Genomic DNA, 22,180 nt, shown 5'->3' on the forward strand with positions numbered 1-22,180 from the left:
AATATTTTAGTAGTATAAATTCTCCAGCTATGGAGATGTTATTAAATATATTAAGTGAAAGCATCTTCGCCGTATCTCCACGCAGTCCGAAATAGAATATAATGTCTGTGACAAGCTTTTCTCGTGCAAAATGCACCTCCAACGGCACGCATTTGACATGCATTCGACCGTGACATAAATTCGGCCTCTACCTAGATTTTTGTGAATCAGTGGTCATGAAATTATTAGGACACTTGGATGTTCTTCGCAAAGGGTGCACAGCAGCCAGCTTGAATGGGGATTCGTGACCAAGGGATTCTCTGATTCTAACAGTGGAACCGTATCTGGACTTAGCGTTTCATTTCTTCCGTAGGTATATAGGTTTCCTCAAAACACGTGCAGGAATTTCGCTTCGGGGGTCGATTCTTCTATCGTCATCAAGTAGCTAGTCAGGCTCTAACCCTCTTATCAGGAATTAGCCTCAAGGTCTTTCCTGCTTGGTACATTTGTACCAGCTGACAGCCACTCAGCTAGACTGCATAATTTTTGGCTGCGGGAGCGTCTACGGAATGTGGGTCCCGTACCGCAGCGCACCGCAGCCATTCATTACGGTATCATGGCGAATAACAAGAGAGAAACGCAATAATCAACAATCTCCTTGCTTACAGCACGCATGGTATTCCAATATCCGTAACAAAACCAGGCCACATACCCCCAGCTGAGATCATGCGTCGTTGACAAAGGGGTAGATGAGGGCATCCAGGTGTAAGCGGTGTCACTGGGGTCGGTCATCGCACTGGTCATCTCGGGCTGCGGCACCATCCCCGACGCAGTCCCATATCCCGGCACGCCGAATCCATCGCCATAGCCAGGACAGGCAGAGCGGAGCTATATACCGCAAGGTTGTCACGGTGCTCGCTTGCCTCGAAGATGCGCGACACGGCGTCCAGTGAGGTCTTGGCAGTATGACCGAGGGAGTGCATGCGCGTCAGAGTGACCATGGTGGTCTCGACCTGGGCCTGGCACGAGCGATGGAGGCGCGCGGATCGTTAGCGGTCGGGTCGTTGATGAAGAGACCCAGCAGGGGGATCGTCGAGGCCTGGAAGGTCCACCAGACGGCGTTCCAGCCGCCAAGCTGGTTCGACTGCGCCGGCATGAGCTCAACACGCAGACGCAACGAGCAGGGAAGTCAGTAACCCCTCACTCACCGATATTAAGTGACAACAGCCGAAAGGGCTAATTAGCGCCACTGGCATGGCCCATCGAATCCGTCTAGCAGGGTATAGTTTCATTAATGGCGAGGGCGAGACTGTGCTTTGGAAGCGTTCACTCGGGTAAACAAGGTTACGCTGGTTAAGATGATATGGACGATTAAATAGAGAGCAAACACAAGAAAGGAAATTCCTCGGTACTAGAAGGTCTATTAGTACGTGGCCATTCACCGGTCAATAAGCAGATACTCAGCACCTATTCTACTAGGTGTGATATTGCTACTGGTACTTTATAGCCGGTTCAGAGGAGATTCTTGGTGTTTTCTCATCGTCAGTATCCTGCCGACCATGGAGCACCTGATAGGGTACTGATTGCTCTCCAGTGGCAGAATGGTTCAAGTCCGTATAACGGTCGTTGATCTTGTTCAGCCGCGTATTTGCATGTCCCCCCTTCACTTTCAAAGCCCCTTCATCATCCACTCGTCGAATAGGAGTTCCAAGGCCGTGGGCCGGTCCTCAGGGTTCCACTGCAAGGCCATCCGGAGCCACCGTAAAAACCCTTCTTTGTCTTCCCCTTCCACCTCCTCCGCCAGGCTCTCGAGGGTAATATCTGGAATGGGGGCAACATCCTTCCAGTTCCCTGACTCATCCCAGAAGGCCGAGCTGAGGTGTCTCTGTTCCCGGAATTCAGGGGGCGGGGGGCCTAGCAGGGCAATCAGCTCTGCCATATGAACCCGATCATCAAATATGCCATCTGGGTTTTTGCCATTGACCAGGGTGCGAGAGCTAACAATATCCCAGGCCTAAATATACCCTGATATTAGCATTTTCGAGACAAAACAAAATTCAGAATAATTCTACTCACGACCATGGCGATATTCCATATATCCACCTTGTAGTCCCAGCTCGACCTTAGAATCACTTCCGGAGCTCTATAAACATTCGGCATGATATCGCCATTGTGCTTTTTATCGCCTAATCGAGCTTCCCCAAAATCAGCGAGAATTGGCAGTCCTCCTGGAGAAAGGAAACCTAAAGACTTGTAGATTGTTCGATCTTTGAGCTTCTTTCGGGGTGTTGGGTTTGCAACTTCACGCTCTTCGAATCGGGAAAGATGGCTTGTCTCCGGGCCGGGAAGTAGTAAGTTCTTCAGCTGAAGATCTGTGCCAACGTTAGGTCTGTAACCTAAGGTCTCCAAGGGGGGTGGTAAGTATATGACCTGTATGGATGATATGGCACTCCGAATGCAGAAAGTCCAGGGCGACAAGTAGCTGTCGGATAGCAGGCTTCATGAAATCAAGGGTTCTTTCGTTCCGAGGAGCCATCGTCACCAGGAAGTCTGCAGTCATTCCGAGAGGCTCGTGAACAAGACAGGCGTGACAGCCATGAGGCCCCTGAAGATAAAAGTGGTCGAGGAGTCTGCGAATAAAGTTTCTTCCAGGATGTTGTGCTTCCACTGAATTGATATGCTTGTAGATGTCTAGTTCTCGCTCGAGGTCCCGGTTTTGGCCCGTGACGTAAACCTTTAGAACCACATATGTCGATGCACTGGTTCAAAGTATACCATTAGAATCTCCATCATCATTAGGGTCATGTAAATCAACTGCACATACACCAAATCTTTCGCTAGCCAAACTGTGGAGGTGACCCCGTATCCTAGTTTGGCAAGGGTTTGATACCGACCATTGAGTACTTCACCCTGGGTGACTGGGTAGTATTTCTCGGGTTGGTAAGTCGGCAGTGTCTCCTCGTCAAGCTCAGCGGACTGGTCCAGCAACTTGACTCCCGAGGTGGGAAACACTCTCGGGGCGCATGTCCACTGCGCTGACGACATTACTGTTCGACGCGGCACCGCCGTGGTTCTCGGAGCAGACAATAGGGAAGTTCGGCGACAGCAAGAAGTGGAGGGTAGAGAAGCAGCAAAACACCTGCGAGCTCCGGTAAGATACACACTTGTCCAAGCGGTTCGCCCGGCTCGCTTCATGATGAAGTTAGGCACAAGAGATAACGCCCAAGAGGGATCGGAAGGAGAAGAGAGTCCGTTTATTATGCGGTCTGGCGCGGAGCTAGGTGATTACCTAAGCTAATATAGTTACCCGCCGCTCCTCCCCACTCGGTGGCTGGAACTGTCCGCGATCTCACACGGCTGCACATACGGCGCCAGGAGGGCAAATGAAATGCGGCCCTGCTCCAACTGCTGTTTGGTATGCGTGCTAGCGTATCAGGAGCCGCTGCAATACCATCGCTAAGAATAGTACTGTCAGCTCAGGGAGCCCTGGAGGGGTCGTAGCCTAGTCGGCGGCTAGATCGAATGGACACGAATTGCTCTCAGCGTTGAACCCCCCCCTCCACCACCAAAAGCATGCAGCGCCTCGCCCGGTGTTCCAAGTTGGTCGTCACGCATGAGGGGGAATGGATGGATGCCTGGAATTGATTGTGTCGTTTAGCACCGCTGTAGCATATAAACAGGGCGGACTCCCGCCCTGTTGCCTTTGATCAACGGCCCCCAGTTCCTCCATCGTTACCGGATTATATCATCCACAGTTCCATTTTAGATACCGTCGATTTCTACCTCCTCGAGCATACTCAGTTTCCAAAATGAGCCACACCTTCGCCAGAAATCTCCAGACCACCGCTAGGACCTTGATCCGTTTCGTCGGCTCTCCCCTCGAGGACGTGGTCAGCAGGAATGGCCCCAATGGCGAGCGATGGCGCAGCGTGCTAGAAATTATCGGCAATGCAATAGAGAGAGCTGTGGGTTGGCCCATCGGTTTTAGAGTGGCATATTGTTGTACTAATTCCTTCAGGAACCACGTATCACTGCAGCAGACATCCAGTACGTTGAGACTTGAAAACACCCCATCTTCAATCTGAATACTTCTTAACCTCCTGTTTAGGGGCGCCATGGCACATTTGTCCTCGAAGGACAGGGACGACCCGAACGACGTTATAACGATGGGGGTACAGACCCAGTCTGGCACTCGTGTGGGAACGGTCCATGTACATGTCGATGGCACCTGGAAGTTCTTTGCCTCTCGAATCGGACGAGATGGGGGATATGCTGCCAATATCCAGAAGGCCAATATTCCAGGATTTATTACACCCGAATGAGGATTCTTGGTCTGGGCAAGACCCTCTTCAATTGAGATTTTTTGTTTAGAAAGGTGAAGAACCTTGTGCAATGTGGACTTGCTCTCCGTGTTCTGTATTTATTTCTGTCTCTTTGTTTAGCCTGGACACCAGCAGGTCTATGTAGCAATTGATCCCGGTCACAATAATAACTAGCTCATATCAATTCCAACTCAATCTTCATCCCAAAGACTAGCCGATTATGAGATTACATGGGGCTATGCACTTGATAATATCACGGCTTCCGGCCCTGGTCACTGCCAATCCAGCTAAATACCCTTAGATAAAGACCAGCAAGAACAGCGAAAATTGGTATCTCCACCTGTTAACCCTGAGGTGTGCGGTAAAGACACTAGGATACAAGCTCTGTTTTAAGCTGCAACTGTTATAACCTATCCCGTCCTGCTCTGTTAAGGGCCGTATTCCACTATACTTGGATTGCACAAGGGCTTCTTCCCATAGATATGTAATATCGCTAGCTATAGGCGAAAATCTTAGTAAGATTTCGCTGCGCTTTCTCCGAAAGTCCGCTCTCGGGGGCAGATGTTTGGAGGCACAAGAGTAGGTTGCCCTTAGCCAGGCCGTCAAGGGCTGCAGTTCAAGTGCCGCAGTCGCTCTGTCTACGGGGAAAAGGCTGGTCCTATTGGCCTGTTGTCAACGTTAATCAACTTAATCTGGGTTAGCCCCACTTGAGGATCTACCCAGTATCCGCAGGAGCCTCGTCGGCCCGCAGCGGTCCAAACCAAGGCAAATCAGCGCGCACTGCCGGATGTGCCTCAGTGGTGGTCCACTTTTCCTGGCGATGGTTATAGGAGGCCGATGAAACCTCATTACTCGAGGAAATGGAAAGGGGTTTTACTTACCATCCTGACCAACCCGGTTTAGGATTATTTGCATCTCGATAGAGACGAGCGCCGGTGAGGTACACGTCGAACCCTAACTGCCTCAATACATGGTATAAGAGAATATTATTCTCCATGCAGTACCCCCCTCGCTTTCTTGTCACGAGTTTGTGGAAGATGTCGTGGATATGAAGCGATATGGAAGGTGTTGGGCTGTAGTGAAGGGCAGTGTTGTCATACGGGATGTGGGAGACATGATAAGCTTGGATAGTTGCTAAGAACTCTCGGTCGAACTTGGGGTTCTGTTCGCGCCGAAATCGCGAGGGTAATTCAATGCGCTCGAAATATCCATCGAGGTGATCGCTTGTGAAACTCGTACTAAGTTCAGACATCGGTGAAATGTGTAAGAATTCGGTGCCCGTTCGTTTTCCCTATACTGTGGCAAGAATTGTGAGTGTGGTGCGGCAAAACTATCACATATAAATACGTTGAAGTTGGCTGAATAGCATGCGGATGATGATAGATTGAGTAGGTCCAGCCGAGTGGAATGCTTATCGACCTGACCCCGCCTAAGGATGTTAGCTGTCAGCAAATCAGTCCGTGCTTTTGGTTCTCAGCCGGCCACTAAGGCTTCGCAACTCTTATCCTACTTGAACTGATCTTGATACTAAATCCCGTGAGTCAGTTTGGCAGAAATAACTTACCCAATTCATAATAAAGGTCCATGGCCCATGAGCGTTACGTGTACATTCATGAGGGCCTTGATCTTGCTCCGCCACGCGTATTGTCGCTCAGGAGTTTTAGAAGGGTCTCGAAGAACAATTACACGCTATACAAGACCACCGTTTCTAAGTGGTTCAGGTTAAGTTTCAAACAGCGACAAGGTACCTTGACCGAGTATCTCTACCCCTATAATTGGAGCCCCATACATCCCACATTATACTCGCATAACACCGTAAATAAACACAAAAGCAGGGATTACAATCAGAAGTGTGCCCTCAAAGACTGGGTCGAAGGGCAGATATGGTGATGGCCAAGGTTTCGGATTAGTTGCAAACTGAATTATTCAAACATGTGTACTACATATATTTGGCTGTCCTCAGAATGCGGAGTAGAATTTATCTTGAAATTAGCATCACTAGTATGATTCTTTCTCACAGCCTGCAAATGATGGGAGACTACTTAGTAAACTTGGGCCCCACCTACCCAATCTAGTGCACGAGAGCGATGCTCAAACTACTCTCGGCCCACTTGCCTGATCTTGTGCAGACATGACATGGCTGGAATGACCATTTATTTGCAATTAAAGACTTTCCAATGGGAGGCTATGTTTCCCACCGGTTATTGATGCCTCATTCTAACACTTTATGGTGTGTACTGTCCTATAATAACCTTGCTTTAGCTAATAATGGACCGTCTTTATGCGATCATTCAGGCATATTTCCGTCCATATAGCCAGATATGAACGTGCATCCACCTTTTGGCATAGCTGTTCTCATATCTAACTTATCCTGCGGAAATTTATAGGCTCGAAGGTCTACAGTTGCACCCCTCTGAACAACCTTCCTAGTTTGCTCCCCAAACGCAGCAATTTACGAGAAAAAGGGCTCAGCCACGAGTTCAAGCGGGCAAGACATGTAGGCCGTGTAACCAGAAGCTCATCCAAATGCCCTATACAAGTGGCATTCAAAGTGATAATGCTGACTGCATTCTCCGCGAAACCAGGCAGGGCACGTATCCTATCATGCAACCACCGCCGCTGTGCGAAACCATCAACTCGAAAATACACCACCCATCGCCTTAACAAACCCCAATCGAGATCATTATCTTCCCCCGATGGCGGCGAGGTCGCCGATTTGCCATTTAACAGGTCCCTGTAGGTTCCGATGACCCGGCTACATCGTATTGAGATATTACATCATGTCCTAACACTTCCTGAATAGCAACAAAGACGTCAGGCAAGATCATCGACAAGTGATCGATTATTCACCTGGGTTGATCATTCCTGTTGGCTATATGGTGCTTAGCGATATTGATTGGGGGAGGCCGGATAAAAATGCATCATCCGGGACCAGGGAGAAGGCTTCGGTTCCCTGCATTCATCATAGCTGCTGCATGAGGGCTTGAAATTCCCGCGTATGAAGGAGGCATTTAAGCCCACCTGGGCACCTTCCTGCTTGTCTTCCTAGAACGCGTATATCCTGCCCACCCCTCTCATGAATTGTCAAGAGATCTCTCCAGCCGATACGACGTGATTTTGATAGCGCTGAAGTCTGGGGAGCCGAGGCCGAAAGAATGTTCACTTCAGTAGTTCTAATGTGCGAGGTGGTTGAGTCGTGGTTTCGGCACTTGACCATGAATATGTTGGAAGATGGGAAAGGGGAGGCCATACTTCTTTGGTTCGTTGTAGTGCTTGGGCTGGTGGTATACTGCATGACTACCTATAGTCAATCCGAAACGGCTCCAAGAGTATGGAATATTATACAGCGACGAGGAGAAGTTCACTCCGAAATAACAAGAGGGAACTCATCTCATTGAATAGAGTAAACTAAATAATATTAAAGCTGATAAAAGCATCTTATACTAGGTTACAGTTGCCTCTGCATTCGCATATAAGTGCAGGGAAAAAACCCTCTTGTTGAGGAGGAAAAACCTGTACTGAGGCTTGCAAATATTGAAGAAATCAACGTTACACTTTGACAGACAGGTCCCGAATTGAAGGCCTCCTGCCAGCCTGCTTTTCCGGGCTAGTCAAAATATTTCTTCAGCTTCTGTGGGAAACTTGTTAGCGTTTCAAAGATTCCTCCAGGAGAAAGAGCCTACTAGTAAAGTCTAACAAAAGTACATACTTTGATTATCAATATGACTGTGTCCAAATTGCATTGCCATCAACGGATATGTATTGGTCGATAGGCATGTCTAGGTCGCCTTGGATTTTGGGAGCGTTTTCAAAATCGGTTTCGAAGTCTTGTCTACCAATGTGACCATAGAGGCTTCGAGTACCGGAGAGTTGATCTTTATTATCGTAATTTAATGATGCTGAAGACGTGCCGAAATTTGGAACAGCTGCATTGAGAGTCATAACGCAGGAGGTGTCCACACCATCGACATAAAATTTCGCATTTGCTCGATTTGGAGCCACCCATTGCAAAGTTCCGTAAGACGTCGGCATGGTGACTGGCACTCAGGGATGGGTATAGGTTGAGTGAAGTTCTGACTTGATTCGGGATGTGGTAGATTTGATAAATGGAAGGAAGTTCGATAACAGATGTCTCAATTTCTACTACCATAGTATATCGTGACGCTCTTATACGTAGAAGGGTACTGCTGGTACCATAATAAATGTTCCGTTGTCCCAAGACAAAGGTTCAATTCTATGCGCCAAACCTAATAGCAGGCAAATGACCGGGCTTGAGTGCGGTACCAGGGTTCCCACTACATTGCATTACGATACTGCTAATTGCTTCTTAGAATCTCATTGGCATAATGATGACTGCAAGAATTTCTTTGTCGTCTATGATGCGGCATTTTCTTCCAATTTTATTAGACTTTGACTGCAAACGGCTGACTGCATGCAGCTGGGAAAAGCCCTGAGCGCAAGCTTAGACCGCCCTCGAGCAAATAGACGCGATCACAAGACACTTTGTTGAGGCTAACATATCAAGTCTGGTGTTTGTCGATGACTCATGAGCTCATTCTGTTCGACCGGGGTTAGAGTCTCTTTGCCGTTTCCAAATAAGCTTCAGTTAAGTGGGCTTTCATGACGCGTGGGCGCCGAGGGCGTCACAAGAAATATTGAGAAAGCTCATGATATAGTATCGAAGACGTTATTGACCGGAAGTCAAGCCACGTGAAATGCAAGGCAAGAAATAACACGAGTTCATACCATTTCGATGGATCAGTCCAGACTCAGCAGGAAAGGCCTTTACAACTCCAGGATCATATAGGTCTTGGCAAGAAAGTCTATGGAAATAACAGCCGCTCGGCGGCGGACCTCTTATTAACACAAAGCTTGTTTTGTATATTGAGTTTACAAAATTACAAAAAGAGTCTTCTAAACCTTATTCATTGACAATCCACTTAATTGATAGGTTTCCTGGATGAGTTCAATCACCATAAGATAGATTTTTTAGAGCCAGTTTATTATTTCTTACTACAAGGAAATAGGACTGTACATTTGCCACGTAGGCCATGCCGATGTGGTTTCGCTGACGGGCTGCTTGAGACAGACGGTGCGACACATGATTCAACATAATCACATTCTACAATTTGTAGCTGCTATGGTTACTGTAAAGATTCGTCCTTCGGATTGCCCACTGAGCCATCCACTTCATGTCGCATCATATGTGGGGTCAGTATCCATGGTATGCTTCTGCTCAAGCGCGGAGCCCCATGGGGTAATTCTAGATCGGAGATGATTGCAGCCGTGGTTGTCTCGATTTCCTTTCGGCCCATGGAACCAACCCATGCATATTGTAAGAATGACTTTTGACAGCACAGTGTTATGTTCGTAGGATACGATGTTCCAGAATCATTAGGATATTACTCGATCATGAAGCCGCCTGTGTGGATTTCAAGAGTCCCTTGGGACCCTTGGGAGACCTTTCTATGACGATTAAGGAATTCTCATCAATCACTGAGGATATTGTTCTACGTTTTACGCAGTAAGAAGATATTTGAGTTTAGTAAATGGTCTTTATGGAATGGCTGGTGAAACGAGAGTGGCGTTAGGTCAGATGAAACAGTGATGTAGTGAACCATGTAGCTGCTGATTCTATGGAAGTGGAAGTAGGGGGGAAAATTTAGGAAAGTTTGCCTTGCTGGCTTGTGATGACGATGCTAGACATGCAGATTGTTCACCATTCGAAGCAAAGAATATGGCCCAGAATGCCTTGAAAACCTATACCTCACCGTAACCATATGTAAATCACGAAGCAGTGCACGGTACGACGTAGAAAGACCGTAGTCGTAGCTTGGCACAAATGAATATACAGAAAAAGCGAAGCAAAAGCGCAGTCATACAGAATTAAGTATGAACGAATGGTTCAGCTGTCCAACTAGCTGCATGCGTGTCGCCATTCTCCTCGTTCGTCGTTTATATCTTGCTTTAAACATGCATGTTCCTTATGCATCTGTACCCCCCGCCGCTAACTCGAGCGGGGCGTATGCGGTTCCTTCTACCTAGAGTCTTCAGCGTCTATCCCTATGACCCTGGAGCCTACGTGTTCCCCAAGCCAAGAGAAGACGGAGATTCATGGCTAATAAGCGTTACAGATGCTTTTATGAGGACCTTGTATGGGCTGCACCACGCAGATTGCCGGTAAGGGGTATTGAAAGGGTCTTGAGGAGTAACCCTATGCTAGATGACCACCATGCTTAAGTCGACATCACTGAAATGGCTATTCCTCTTGGATTTATAGACTTCCATATAGGAAAAGGGTGCTTCCAATCGGTTGTTCTGGACCGCAGCATGTGGCTCTGAACTCACTGCCGTGGTCACAATACCTTGTACCGACACAACTAAGTTGATCCCCCGACGGACCTGGTCTTTAACAAATATTTCTTTGCCTCCCAAACGGAACTTTGTTAGAGAATACCGGATATCCTCCAGCTTTCGGCGAACGATCGTGTGTAGAAGCGGGCTAATGCCGTGCTCATCGTTGTCGGGACCCTCTCCTTCCTTCTCTTCATGCAAGAGAGCACTCTCGTAGGCTTTAACTAGACCGGCGTTATTTGGGTCGCGGATAAGCAGTTCATATGCCTCCTGCCAGAGACCTTTGAGTGCTGTCGATCCCATACTGGGTCTATCGTTTAGTGTGGCATCGATTGGAGGTGCTGGAATGGCCAGTTGTGCTGGTGACCATAAGTCTATCTCGGGCGAAGGATTAAATGGGACCTTCTGACCGGAGTTTGTCCGCCCAATTTCTTGGGGTTGATCTGTTTGTGGCCGATCTGTGGTTTGGGTTTTCTGTTTCCCGCTAGAGAACACCCCTCGGAGCAGATTCCAGCAGCTACCAGACGAGGGCGCGACATCTTTGGGACGTGAACTTTCCATTGTAGACATGAAACGATTGGAGAATGCGGAGCTGAGCTTGAGGTGCATTCAGCTGCTATTGTGGATGAAAATCATTGGCCCGGCGCGTTCATGCAAACTGCAACTTAGCGCCCATCACAATATAGCACTACACAGACTTATAGTACAGCTGTGATGTGGCAGTGGAGACGTGAGATGCATCGGTAATGCACCAATCCAAGTCACCCTCTCAGCACTGGCGCGAATGCTACTTTCCTTGTTGTGATCCTGGCCTTCCTCCGCATGCGCCCAAATTTGGGCAACAATAGGCAGATAAGATAAGGATTCGTAGCAGGTCCTTGAGCGATCCTTCAACATAACAATATTCAGTGAGTTTATTCTGTCATAATGGAAATGCTATTCCATGCTGTTGGCTAATTTCATGTTAAACTCACCCTGTCTGCTCATTGACGGGTCAGATGCGGGGCAATCCTCTGCCAGTCATCATCCATAATTGAGGACTTGGCTTGCACACGTTCTGCGGCCGAGGGCCTATCCGTAGTATCAGGATTCACGGCTCTCGTACTAAATTCCTCGTCTTACCCTGGGACTTCTTTGTACGGGACCCATGAATGGAGATTTTCCTCGACGTTTATGCGACATCTCGGTGGATCAGTGGAGCAGGCCAAACACCGTCCACCTGCATTGGAACTCTGGGACTTATATACTGACTTTGGGTGTTTTCAATGCATGTACGTCATATTTATATTCCTATAATTACCACTGTTGCTGTGTGACCCCGAGCTAATGCAGAAGGCAGCATCATCATCGCTCTTCAGCGGGGCTCAAGCGGACTGGAATGAGCGCTATGCATGCTAGTGCATGAGTAGTGCTTACTCTTGTCAAATGACCTGCTTGATCAAGTGGAACTCGCACTCCACTGGCAGTGGGTCTTGTCGTCGATTGGTCAAATATCACATTCGATCTTCTCCGCTGGGAATCGCATGATGGACAGTGTTTCCTCCCGTCTCACCGTTCATCGGGAGAGCACAGACAAGGCTATGCTTTATCGTCCTAGTAGCGACTAATCTTTTTAGCCCCCAATAGACGAGGCTTAGAGCTAAGTAAATCCTTCGCTGCAAAGCATATATTTCAACCCAAGGTCATGACCTTCCATCGACCCCGCAACAGCCCACACATTTATTACAATCATGCCGTGGACTACAACAGAGCACTCGCCGAACACTCTCACCCGGCCCCTTGGCCCTAACGAGGTGTTCATCAAGCTGGTCAGTGACTTTGGCCACCCACTAGGCCGTGAACACTGGGCAGTTAACTACACTATCACCATCCGTCCCCGCGGGGACTTCGCAGCCGATCTCCTCCCAGCCCTGATCCGCCACAGCTGGTTGCACCTGCGCTTCCAACACCCTAGTCTAGCCGCGCATCCAGACTCCTCCAACGCCAACCTCGTGTACACAATTCCTGACTCTGTCGATGCCCTCAACCAATGGGTCTCGCGGACCTTCTTCATCAAACCGGACGCCCAATCCGCCGACGATGTGATCCGTACCATCGCACCCGCCCCTGACGCCCAACTCTACTACATCCCAAAATCCTCGCAAATCCTCCTGCACACTGCACACTGGCGCACTGACGGAGTAGGCGGCTTCCTCCTCCTCGGCCAGCTCGTTGACCTAATGTCCACTCACGCCGACACCATTCTCTCAGGGAACCTCCCCAACGCCTTCGACGCCTTCACCTGGGGAACAGAAACCACCCGACTATCCCTATCCGTCGAAGAAGCCGGCAAAATGCCCTTAAACCCGACAGACGAGCAAAAGGACATCGCACAGGAAGCAGTAGAGACCTTCGCCTACGCCCAAGGCGCCGTCGGAATCCCATACACGGGAGACGCCACCACCATCCCGACGGGCACCCGAGCCGCCGAGCTAACCTTCACCCCGGCGACCACCGCCGCTGTTCTCTCCGCCACGAAAGCCCGGGGCCTCGGCATTACTGCCGCCACGCACGCAAGCGTCGCAGCAGTAAACTTCCGGCATGCTATACCCGAGCACCGTGCCCATGGTCGTCACTACACCAGCACTATCCGGCACACGCTGCGGCCGTATATGCCCCAACCATACTCCGGCCCCGCGGGAGCCGCCACGCTGTTCACCACGGGCTGGATGTACCGCGTCGACGCCTCAAGTACCTGGGAAGAGAATGCGCGCAAGTATCACGCTGAGTATCGGCGGGGACTTAGTGAAGAGTATATCCTCGCTCATCGCGAATATGCGACTATGTTGGTGAAGTTGCTGCGGAACCTTCCGGCACCGGATGAGCCGCCGAGTGATGTCGATATCAGTAGTTTAGGGGTTCTAGAGAAGTATTTGCAGAGGGAGTATGGAAGTCCTGAGAGTGGGTTTAGTATCTTGTTTGCGGGACTTGGGGTGGAGATGCTCGCAAGACAGGGCGTGGTGTATGTTTGGACGTTTCGGGATCAGTTGACGTTGAGGCTAGTCTTTAATGAGGCGTATCATACGGAGCAGCAGATGGAGGAGTTTTTGAAGGATATCAAGGCGGATTTGTTAAGGGAGTTGGGGGTGGAAGAGTAGTGGTTGCTACATTGGGATGGGGTCGGGAATAGGAGGGTTCTTATGATTCTTCTAGTGTTTGTGATATTTGCTTGACATTTACTGACTCGAAACACATCGAAGCGTTCCATTATGGGAAATACTAGGCTTGGTACATTTTCCTGTATCATAAACTAAGAAATGCGACCGATAAAAATCTCTTGGGTACTAAAACTACTACCTGTCAAGGAGAAGTAGCCGGATTCGAATCAAGGATAAGTCTACTCCGGAGTAAACTGACACTGTAAGCAAATCTGGTAACTTCTTTCTTCTACCGCAAATTCTACGATAAACTTTACTGACAGCGGCAGCAACTTCTGCCGAAATGGTGGATAGCCTGTAGGAACCCGAGACGTGTACCAGCAAACAGATAAGCGTGCCGAAGCAGGAAATCCAACGCATTGTCCCAGTTTTTGTATGTCTTGATTTCTGCTTTCTTTTCCAGTTTTATTCGGCAATGCGTATCATGATGATTCACGCAGCATTTATTTTGAAGTTTGACCACGTCCCGAATTCAGGATTCATGTATCTGAAATCTTGACCTTTATATAGTTTTCGCTTGAAGAAGCTGCGAATAAATAGTCCGATAAGCACTCCCTTATTCTTACATCGGATGTTATCACAAATTATCATCGATAAGGTTTGAACGCCATAACTGAGCCCTAGCATGAAGCACCCAACTTCAACTACTCCCTGTGAACCAATCGCCATCATCGGCATAGGTAAGAAGCCCTACTCCCTCCCAAACCCATAACAACTTCATACTAACGTTGGCCTAGGATGCCGCCTCCCAGGCCAAGCCTCATCCCCATCCAAACTCTGGGACCTCCTCATCAACAACGCAACAGGCTATGGCCCCGTCCCACCCTCGCGCTACAATGCCGCAGCATACTACCACCCCGACGCCGACCGACCGGGAAGCATCAACTCAACGGGCGGCTACTTCATCCAGGAGGACATACACGCCTTCGAAAATGTCTTTTTCGGGATCAACAACCTCGAAGCGACGTCCATGGATCCGCAGCAGCGAAAGCTCCTCGAAGTAACGTATGAAGCGCTCGAGAACGCTGGCGCACCACTGGAAATGATCCACGGGACCAATACCGGCGTTTATGTGGGTAATTTCACCAACGACTACTTGAACATGCAGTACAAAGACCCGGAGTACTCCTCCCGATATACTGCCACAGGAACAGGCCTGGCTGTGTTGGCCAATCGCATTACACATTGCTTTGATCTGCGAGGACCGTCGCATGTTGTTGATACGGCGTGTTCGTCGTCCTTGTATGCGCTGCATTCGGCTTGTTTGGCGCTGGATGCTGAGGACTGTGATGCCGCTGTGGTTGCGGCTGCGAATTTGATTCAGTCGCCGGAGCAGCAGATGGTCGCTGTTAAGGCGGGAGTTTTGTCGCCGGATGCGATGTGTCACACTTTTGATGAAAAGGCGAACGGGTATGCGAGGGCGGAGGGGGTGTCGGCTGTTTATCTGAAGAGGCTGGGTGATGCGCTGAGCGATGGGGATCCTGTTCGTTTGGTCATTAGGGGGACTGCTGTTAATGGGTGAGTTTTAATTTTGGTGGTAGGGCTAGATGCTAATCATGCTGCAAAGGAATGGTCGAACACCGGGCATTTCTCAGCCAAGTGTGGAAGGGCAAAGGGCCGTTATTCGGGCGGCGTATCGTCGGGCGGGTCTGGATCCGGGAGAGACGGATTATGTCGAGGTACGCTTCCTCGAATGGTGGCAAATCTATATGCTGATAATGAAAGGCGCATGGGACTGGCACTATAGTTGGTGACCCTACAGAAGTTGAGGCAATATCCGGTGTTTTTCAGCATCGGACAGGACGCCCAACGCTCGTTGGCGGAGTCAAACCCAATTTGGGCCACAGCGAAGGGGCGAGTGGTCTGTCGGGTCTAATTAAAACCATCCTAGCAGTCGAGAATAGGATAATCCCTGCGACGGTTGGGGTGAAGGTGATCAATCCGAGGATCAAATGCAAGGAATGGAACGTAGACATTGTCACTGCGAATCAAGCGTGGCCGGAATCCCGGGCTCCGCGAGCGTCTATCAATTCGTTTGGTTTCGGAGGTTCAAATAGCCATGCTATTGTTGAAGCATGGGAGGCAGACCTGCTGACAAACGGATATGGGGAATCGCCAGTTGAGGAAGATCCAGATAGGCTCTATTTCTTGCCTCTTTCGGCTCGATCTGAGACGTCCCTCCGACAGATGGCTAGCGATTTGGCTGTATTCGTTGCTCACTCAGCTCAACCTATTCAGGTAAATGATCTGGCATACACACTGAGCTGCCGTCGCTCCAAGATGGCTACTCGTGGCTTTTTCATCGGATCTCAGGCGAGTCTGAACGAGGGGCTCGATATGTCAAACCTGAATCTGAGAAGTCTCGACAATGAAGGACCACTCCCGTTCGGTTTTGTTTATACTGGACAGGGCACACAGTGGGTTGGCATGGCGAATGAGCTTCTAAGTCTTAACAGCGTGTTTAAAAAGGCCATAAAGTATCTTGACTCTTGCCTCCGTGCTCTTCATCCGAAAGATGCTCCCACCTGGACACTTGAGGGTATTCTGCGCGGTGAAGGAAACCACGATATCAGCGCCGCGGAAATATCACAACCTCTTTGCACTGCGGTGCAGATCGCGCTGACAGATATGCTCAAAAACTGGGGTGTTTCCCCGGAGACGGTGGTTGGCCACTCCTCTGGTGAGATAGGGGCAGCGTACGCTACTGGGGGTATCGATGCCCGGCAAGCCATCTTCGCGGCTTACTTTCGCGGAGCTGTTGTTGCTGAGGTCTCTGCTGAAGGCTCCATGGTTGCTGTAGGTCTTGGAAAAGAGCAGGCACAGGCGATAGTCGAGGAATGTGGGTTAACAGATTCTGCTATCGTTGCATGTGCGAACTCTCCGGAAAGTACTACCGTTAGTGGCGATGCAGACGCCATCGATTCTCTGCTCAGAGTGTTTCAAAAGAGAGATATCTGGGCACGGAAATTGATGACTGGGGGTACAGCGTATCATTCGCACCATATGAAGGCTGTGGGGCCGAGATATGAGGCTTTACTCGAGCGCTATTGGAGTATGACTGATGACCAGGTCAATGGTCACGTCAATGGATATCCTAACGGCTTTTCTGATGGTCATGTTAACAGTCATGATAATGAGACTGTAAACGGCTACGTAAATGGAAGCGTTAATGGCCATGCTAGTGAGAAAGTCAACGGCTACGCTAATGGCCAACTTGATGGTCAAGGCGATATTCCCACGCCATCAGTAACCATGATATCAACTGCGACCGGTGGCCCGATCAGTACAAATCAAGTCGGGACGGCGAAATACTGGCGCTCGAATCTCGAATCTCCAGTACAGTTTGACGCGGCCATCAAAATCATCTTGGAGCAAGGGAGTTATCATCTGATAGAAATCGGTCCGCACTCGGCCTTACAGCTCCCCATAAAGCAGACTGCCTCAGTCATGAAACAGAGTCGCTATACCTACAATTCTGCTCTCATACGCAACCAAGATGCCCAGCTAACGATCCTTCAACTTGTCGGTTCCTTGTTCTTGCACGGACACGACGAGCTTCAATACCACAAGATGTTCGCAGAGACACCCCAACCTCACGTATTAGTCGACTTGCCGCCTTACCCATGGGACTACAGCTCACCAATTCTATGGGCTGAGCCTCGCGCCAGTGTCGAGTTTCGTCACCGCAAATACCCACGGCACGAGCTCCTCGGATCACAAGTATCAGGAGGGAACACCGCAGGTGTGACGTGGCGCAATATACTGGACCTCAATGAGGCCGAATGGCTGACTGACCACTGCCTGGGTGCATGGGTGTTTTTTCCCGCCGCGGCGTATATTGCAATGTCAGTCGAAGCAATGTGCCAAGTTGCAGGGCTACAGCTGGAAGACAGTCCTGGAGTGGAACTTCGTGATCTCAACTTCGTCAAAGCACTCGATATGGACCCCAAGAAGAAGTCATCGGTGGAGATCTTTTCCGAGATGCGCCTGATGGCTATTTCTAGTGTGACAAATTCGGACACTTGGTGGAAATTCAGTGTCGTCTCGATCGACGGCGATTCTCGGGCAACTCTGCATATGAATGCGGCTGTGCGGCTAGCAGATTCCTCGCCATGCATGGATCGGAAAATCAAACTTGATAGAGCAAAGATGCAGAAAGATGCAGTCCGCGTCTGGTACGATAGGTTCCTTCAAGTTGGTTTGAACTGGGGCCCTCGGTTCGCTGTCATGGAGGAGATTTTCCGGGATCGCGGGCGGACGGCGCCCATAGCAGCATCTACTACACATCTTCAGCGCGGAGACCAGTTTTGTCGGTATATTGCACACCCGATTTCTATAGATGCAATGCTACAAACATCATTCATTGTGACTACTGGTGGCTGGGTGAGCAAACTCCGCGCTACGGTTCCTGTTGCAATGGACTCAGTATACGTCGCGCCTCCGTCGGCCCTTGACATGGATACGAATAAGCCATGGTATGTTGACACCAAGTCAGAGGTCGTGGGTTTTGGAACGCATAGAATCGATGCAGAGTTGTTTAATTCGTCTGGAGAAGTGTTGATAAGAATGAGCCAAGCTCGCTGTATTGCCTATCAAGGGAACAGGGGGGCGGAAAACACTGAAAAACGCAATCCCCTGCTGAGAGCTGCGTGGAAGCCAGATCTCTCCGCATTGACTAATTGGGGTCTTGATAATTATCTGGAACATTTCACTCGGGTTTACGGCTCTCATAAAGCGACCAACGACGTGCTGTGTTTGGTCGGTGTCCTGGATTTGGCCTGTCATCAACGTTGTAATAGCAACATCCTCGAACTGGGGAGTCAAACTCAGCTTTCAGAGTTTGTCCGTGGCGTACTAGGTGTTCACTCCTCTTTCAGAAGGTACAATTCCTATCATTGTGGGGTCCTGGTAAACGGCGATCTAGTCGGCGTGGGGGGTTTCCCGGAGACAAAAGATGAGCACTATTCGAATCAAATCCCGCAAGAGAAGAAGTTCGATATAATTTTCGTCCCCTCGGTATGTTTAGCTTTACGCAAGTCCGACATACTCTAACACTAACGTGCTCTAGGTTGGCTTCTGGACGCCGGATATTGTCAGCAGACTCACACCCGGGGCGACTGTCATCACGATAGGGGATGTTCCCAGCGACGGTATCACTTGGACAAAGACCATAGGAGGAAGTGATTCTTTCCCCGTCACAGTTGGGACTATAAAGGGCCTCGTTAGCCAGAGAAAGATCATCAAAACCCCGACAGTCGTGGTAAGCTATTTCGACCAACTTTAAAAGCGTCTATTTCTGACAAGGGTACAGATAACCCGAGATGAGAAAGTCACACCTCTAGACATAAAGCTCCAAAAGATCCTACAAGAACACCTTGGATCTCTCGTCACTATCGTTAGCTTGTCCCAGGTCAGCCCCGCAACCGTTCCGGACCGGGCATTCGTCTTATCCACTTTAGAACAGCAGGAGCCGCTTCTGATCAGTATGAACGAGTGTGAAATGGCACTGCTGAAAAATATCACCGATCGTGTAGCCAAGATTGTATGGGTCGTCAATGGCGGCTTTATCGATGGAGAGAAGCCCGACTTCGCGCCGGTTTTAGGGCTCTCCCGTGCGCTGATGCTCGAACAGCCTTCACTTCAATTCGCGGTTTTAGATGTGGACGATGAATCAGCATCATCTGAAGAAACCCTACGTAACATCATCAATGTATTGGATCGATTGATCCATGAAAAAGAGCCAGACTTCGAATTCGCGCAACGAGATGGCGTCCTCCATATATCGCGCTGGGAACCAGACGAGCGTCTGAATGAAACCTTCCGCCTCAAGCAGAACAACGAAACCATGGATCTTTCCTCAGCAATTGCCGGAAGATGCAAATTAGATATCAAGGACCCGGGGCACATGGACACGATCCATTTCGTACAGGAAGGCTATTCAACCTCCTTGCATCCGGATTATGTGGAGGTCAGCGTGAAGAGTGTGGGTATAAACGCAAAGGTATATCTCACGCTTAGAGTTTATCAGCGCTGTCAATAACAAAGGATATAGGATCTGTATGCCATCAGCGCGAAGGTTGACACCAAGGATGCAACATGTTCGTGTGAATGTGCCGGTGTCATCACAGCAGTGGGCGACAATGTGTCGGAGTTCAAGATTGGTGATCGTGTCGTTGCAATGGCACCAAGTCATTTTGCAACCGTTGAGCGCTTACCAGAATGGGCAGTGCTGAAATTGCGCGATGAAGAGGATTTTACGGTAAGTGATAGGTCCGTACCAGCGAATAGGAGCTCATCCATATATACAGACAGCCTCCACAATTCCGCTGGTATTCTCAACGGTCATTTATGCACTGCATCATCGGGCGAACTTGCAGCCAGGAGAAGTAAGCACTGCATATTCTGACTCGCAAGGCTGAGCTTACCCAATTAGTCCGTTCTTATTCATTCCGCTGCTGGGGGTGTTGGAATGGCAGCGATCCAGTACGCGAAGCATCTTGGAGCCAAGGTAAGAAACCTGCAGGCACAGCGGTAATACACTCCGATAAATCGGCTAAGCTAATTGAAAGATCTTTGCCACCGTCGGAAATGAAACTAAAAAGTCATTTCTCGTGGAAAAGTATGGTTTAAATCCAACCCATATCTTCAGCTCGCGGGATTCATCCTTCCTTCCCGCCATCATGGAAGCCACATCTGGTCAAGGAGTTGACGTAGTATTGAACTCCCTGACTGGCGACCTTCTGCGCAGCAGTTTTGAAGCATGTGCCAACTTTGGCCGCTTCATCGACATTGGGAAACGTGACATCCTTGATCATGGCCTCCTGGATATGTCCACGTTCGGTCGCAACATCTCTTTCATGGCCTTTGATCTATCCCATCTCTATCTCTCGAAGAACCATACCCATCAGAGACTTTGGAAGACCATACTTACAGAGAGTCTTCAATTAATGAGAGCCAAGATTTGTGAGCCTTGTTTCCCAATCAAGACATTCGAAGCGTCAGATATCACAGATGCATTCAGGCACTTCTCCTTAGGCACACGGCTGGGCAAAGTAACTGTGTCATTCCAAGATCCCAACACCAAGATCAGGGTCATCCCGAAGAAGTATGAAACAGCCTTTATTGCCCAGAAGTCTTATCTCATGATCGGGGGCCTGGGCGGGCTGGGTCGCAGTATATCCAAATGGATGATATCTTGCGGTGCTCGACGGTTCATATTTCTCAGTCGTTCGGGTACTGACAAACCCGAGGCAAAGGACTTGGTTGATGATCTACAAGCGCAAGGGGCCCATATCATAGTAATCCGGGGCGATGTTTGCCGCTATGAGGATGTCGAACGGGCCGTGGCAGCGGCAGATTGTCCTATTGGAGGCGTGATCCAGGCGTCAATGGCACTCAACGAGGCTATATGGAGTGATATGCCACATAATGCATGGTACACGACTATGGGTCCCAAGGTGCAGGGGACTTGGAATCTTCACAATGCGTTGAGGAAGAATGGCCGAGACTCCCAGCTGGACTTTTTCGTCATGACTTCATCCATCTCGGGGACCATAGGCACCGCAACTGAAAGCAACTACTGCGCAGCCAACTCATTTCTGGACGCTTTCGCCCGCTATCGCAACCACCTGGGGCTGCCAGCCATCTCAATCGGTTACGGAATGATTTCAGAAGTAGGATACTTGCACGAGCACCCAGACATCGAAGCGCTCATGAAGCGTGGAGGCGTTCACCCCATCAACGAAGACGAACTAATCCAGATCATGAACATGGCTCTCGTTAACCAGAGACCATGTACATGGGACTCTCGATACGATCACCTGGCAGGTAGCCATATCCTCACCGGTGTGGAATTCACCTGTCTCCAGGAGCAGCGGGAACGAGGATTCGAGGGTGACAACCATGTCCTTGCTGATCCTCGCGCGGCATTGTTCACTGCGTCCTTTGCCCGTGGCGCCGCGGGTAAGAGAAAAAGCGAAACACAGAATGCGGCGGCGCAACTCCCTGGGGGTATTGCACGGGCGCTGCGCGATAATCAGAATGTGGAGTCTTGTCTTGATGCACTTCGGGCTGTTGTGTCGAAGAAAATATCAAATCTTATTCTTTTGCCAGAGAATGACCTTAAAACGGATCAGCCTCTGGGTGACTCTGGGTTGGATTCTATGCTGGCTGCTGAGTTTCGGACCTTTATTTTCCGCATGTTTGAGGTTGACATTCCATTCGTTGTGCTTCTGAAGAGGAGTACTACGGTTGATCATCTGGTCGATATGATTGCCCAGGATCTGCGAGCGAGGGCTTAGATGCCTTTGTTGCTAGTGAGGATGAAGA

General features: G+C 49.5%; 7 protein-coding genes across 7 annotated transcripts; 3 read left to right on the top strand and 4 right to left on the bottom strand.

The window, feature by feature from the left end:
- Positions 1 to 1,418: 1,418 nt before the first annotated feature.
- Positions 1,419 to 3,192, bottom strand: BO79DRAFT_239987 (putative protein kinase). Its single transcript, XM_025684977.1, has 4 exons — positions 2,804 to 3,192; positions 2,410 to 2,738; positions 2,056 to 2,351; positions 1,419 to 1,993 (listed from the first exon to the last, which is right to left on the bottom strand). The coding sequence occupies exons 1-4, from the start codon at positions 3,172 to 3,174 to the stop codon at positions 1,649 to 1,651; spliced, it is 1,341 nt and encodes a 446-aa protein (XP_025536042.1). The 5' UTR covers positions 3,175 to 3,192; the 3' UTR covers positions 1,419 to 1,648.
- Positions 3,193 to 3,818: 626 nt separating this feature from the next.
- On the top strand, positions 3,819 to 4,277 carry BO79DRAFT_102117 (uncharacterized protein; the record flags this gene model as incomplete). The annotated part of the gene is made up of 3 exons (XM_025677872.1): positions 3,819 to 3,944; positions 3,998 to 4,026; positions 4,088 to 4,277. Coding segments are annotated over 3 exons (345 nt in total), but the record flags the coding sequence as incomplete, so codon positions are not given.
- A 739-nt stretch (positions 4,278 to 5,016) lies between these two features.
- Positions 5,017 to 5,553, bottom strand: BO79DRAFT_220918 (cysteine proteinase; the record flags this gene model as incomplete). The annotated part of the gene is made up of 2 exons (XM_025683501.1): positions 5,017 to 5,152; positions 5,183 to 5,553. 2 exons carry the CDS (start codon positions 5,551 to 5,553, stop codon positions 5,017 to 5,019), a joined length of 507 nt encoding a protein of 168 aa, XP_025536044.1.
- Positions 5,554 to 7,849: 2,296 nt separating this feature from the next.
- BO79DRAFT_273648 (uncharacterized protein) lies at positions 7,850 to 8,418 on the bottom strand. Its single transcript, XM_025687523.1, has 2 exons — positions 8,011 to 8,418; positions 7,850 to 7,932 (listed from the first exon to the last, which is right to left on the bottom strand). Exon 1 carries the CDS (start codon positions 8,331 to 8,333, stop codon positions 8,019 to 8,021), a length of 315 nt encoding a protein of 104 aa, XP_025536045.1. The 5' UTR covers positions 8,334 to 8,418; the 3' UTR covers positions 7,850 to 7,932; positions 8,011 to 8,018.
- Positions 8,419 to 10,520: 2,102 nt separating this feature from the next.
- BO79DRAFT_258490 (uncharacterized protein) lies at positions 10,521 to 11,216 on the bottom strand (the record flags this gene model as incomplete). Its single annotated transcript, XM_025686306.1, has 1 exon — positions 10,521 to 11,216. One exon carries the CDS (start codon positions 11,214 to 11,216, stop codon positions 10,521 to 10,523), a length of 696 nt encoding a protein of 231 aa, XP_025536046.1.
- A 1,153-nt stretch (positions 11,217 to 12,369) lies between these two features.
- BO79DRAFT_210945 (uncharacterized protein) lies at positions 12,370 to 13,827 on the top strand. Its single transcript, XM_025682918.1, has one exon. It carries the CDS (start codon positions 12,386 to 12,388, stop codon positions 13,790 to 13,792), a length of 1,407 nt encoding a protein of 468 aa, XP_025536047.1. The 5' UTR covers positions 12,370 to 12,385; the 3' UTR covers positions 13,793 to 13,827.
- Positions 13,828 to 14,361: 534 nt separating this feature from the next.
- BO79DRAFT_273656 (polyketide synthase) lies at positions 14,362 to 22,152 on the top strand (the record flags this gene model as incomplete). The annotated part of the gene is made up of 10 exons (XM_025687524.1): positions 14,362 to 14,532; positions 14,590 to 15,370; positions 15,420 to 15,531; positions 15,578 to 18,868; positions 18,921 to 19,112; positions 19,164 to 19,853; positions 19,905 to 20,115; positions 20,165 to 20,238; positions 20,286 to 20,360; positions 20,422 to 22,152. Exons 1-10 carry the CDS (start codon positions 14,478 to 14,480, stop codon positions 22,150 to 22,152), a joined length of 7,212 nt encoding a protein of 2,403 aa, XP_025536048.1. The 5' UTR covers positions 14,362 to 14,477.
- Between the last annotated feature and the right edge of the window lie 28 nt (positions 22,153 to 22,180).

Source organism: Aspergillus costaricaensis, assembly GCF_003184835.1.
Source record: "Aspergillus costaricaensis CBS 115574 unplaced genomic scaffold BO79scaffold_33, whole genome shotgun sequence".
Taxonomy (NCBI): Eukaryota; Fungi; Ascomycota; class Eurotiomycetes; order Eurotiales; family Aspergillaceae; genus Aspergillus; species Aspergillus costaricensis.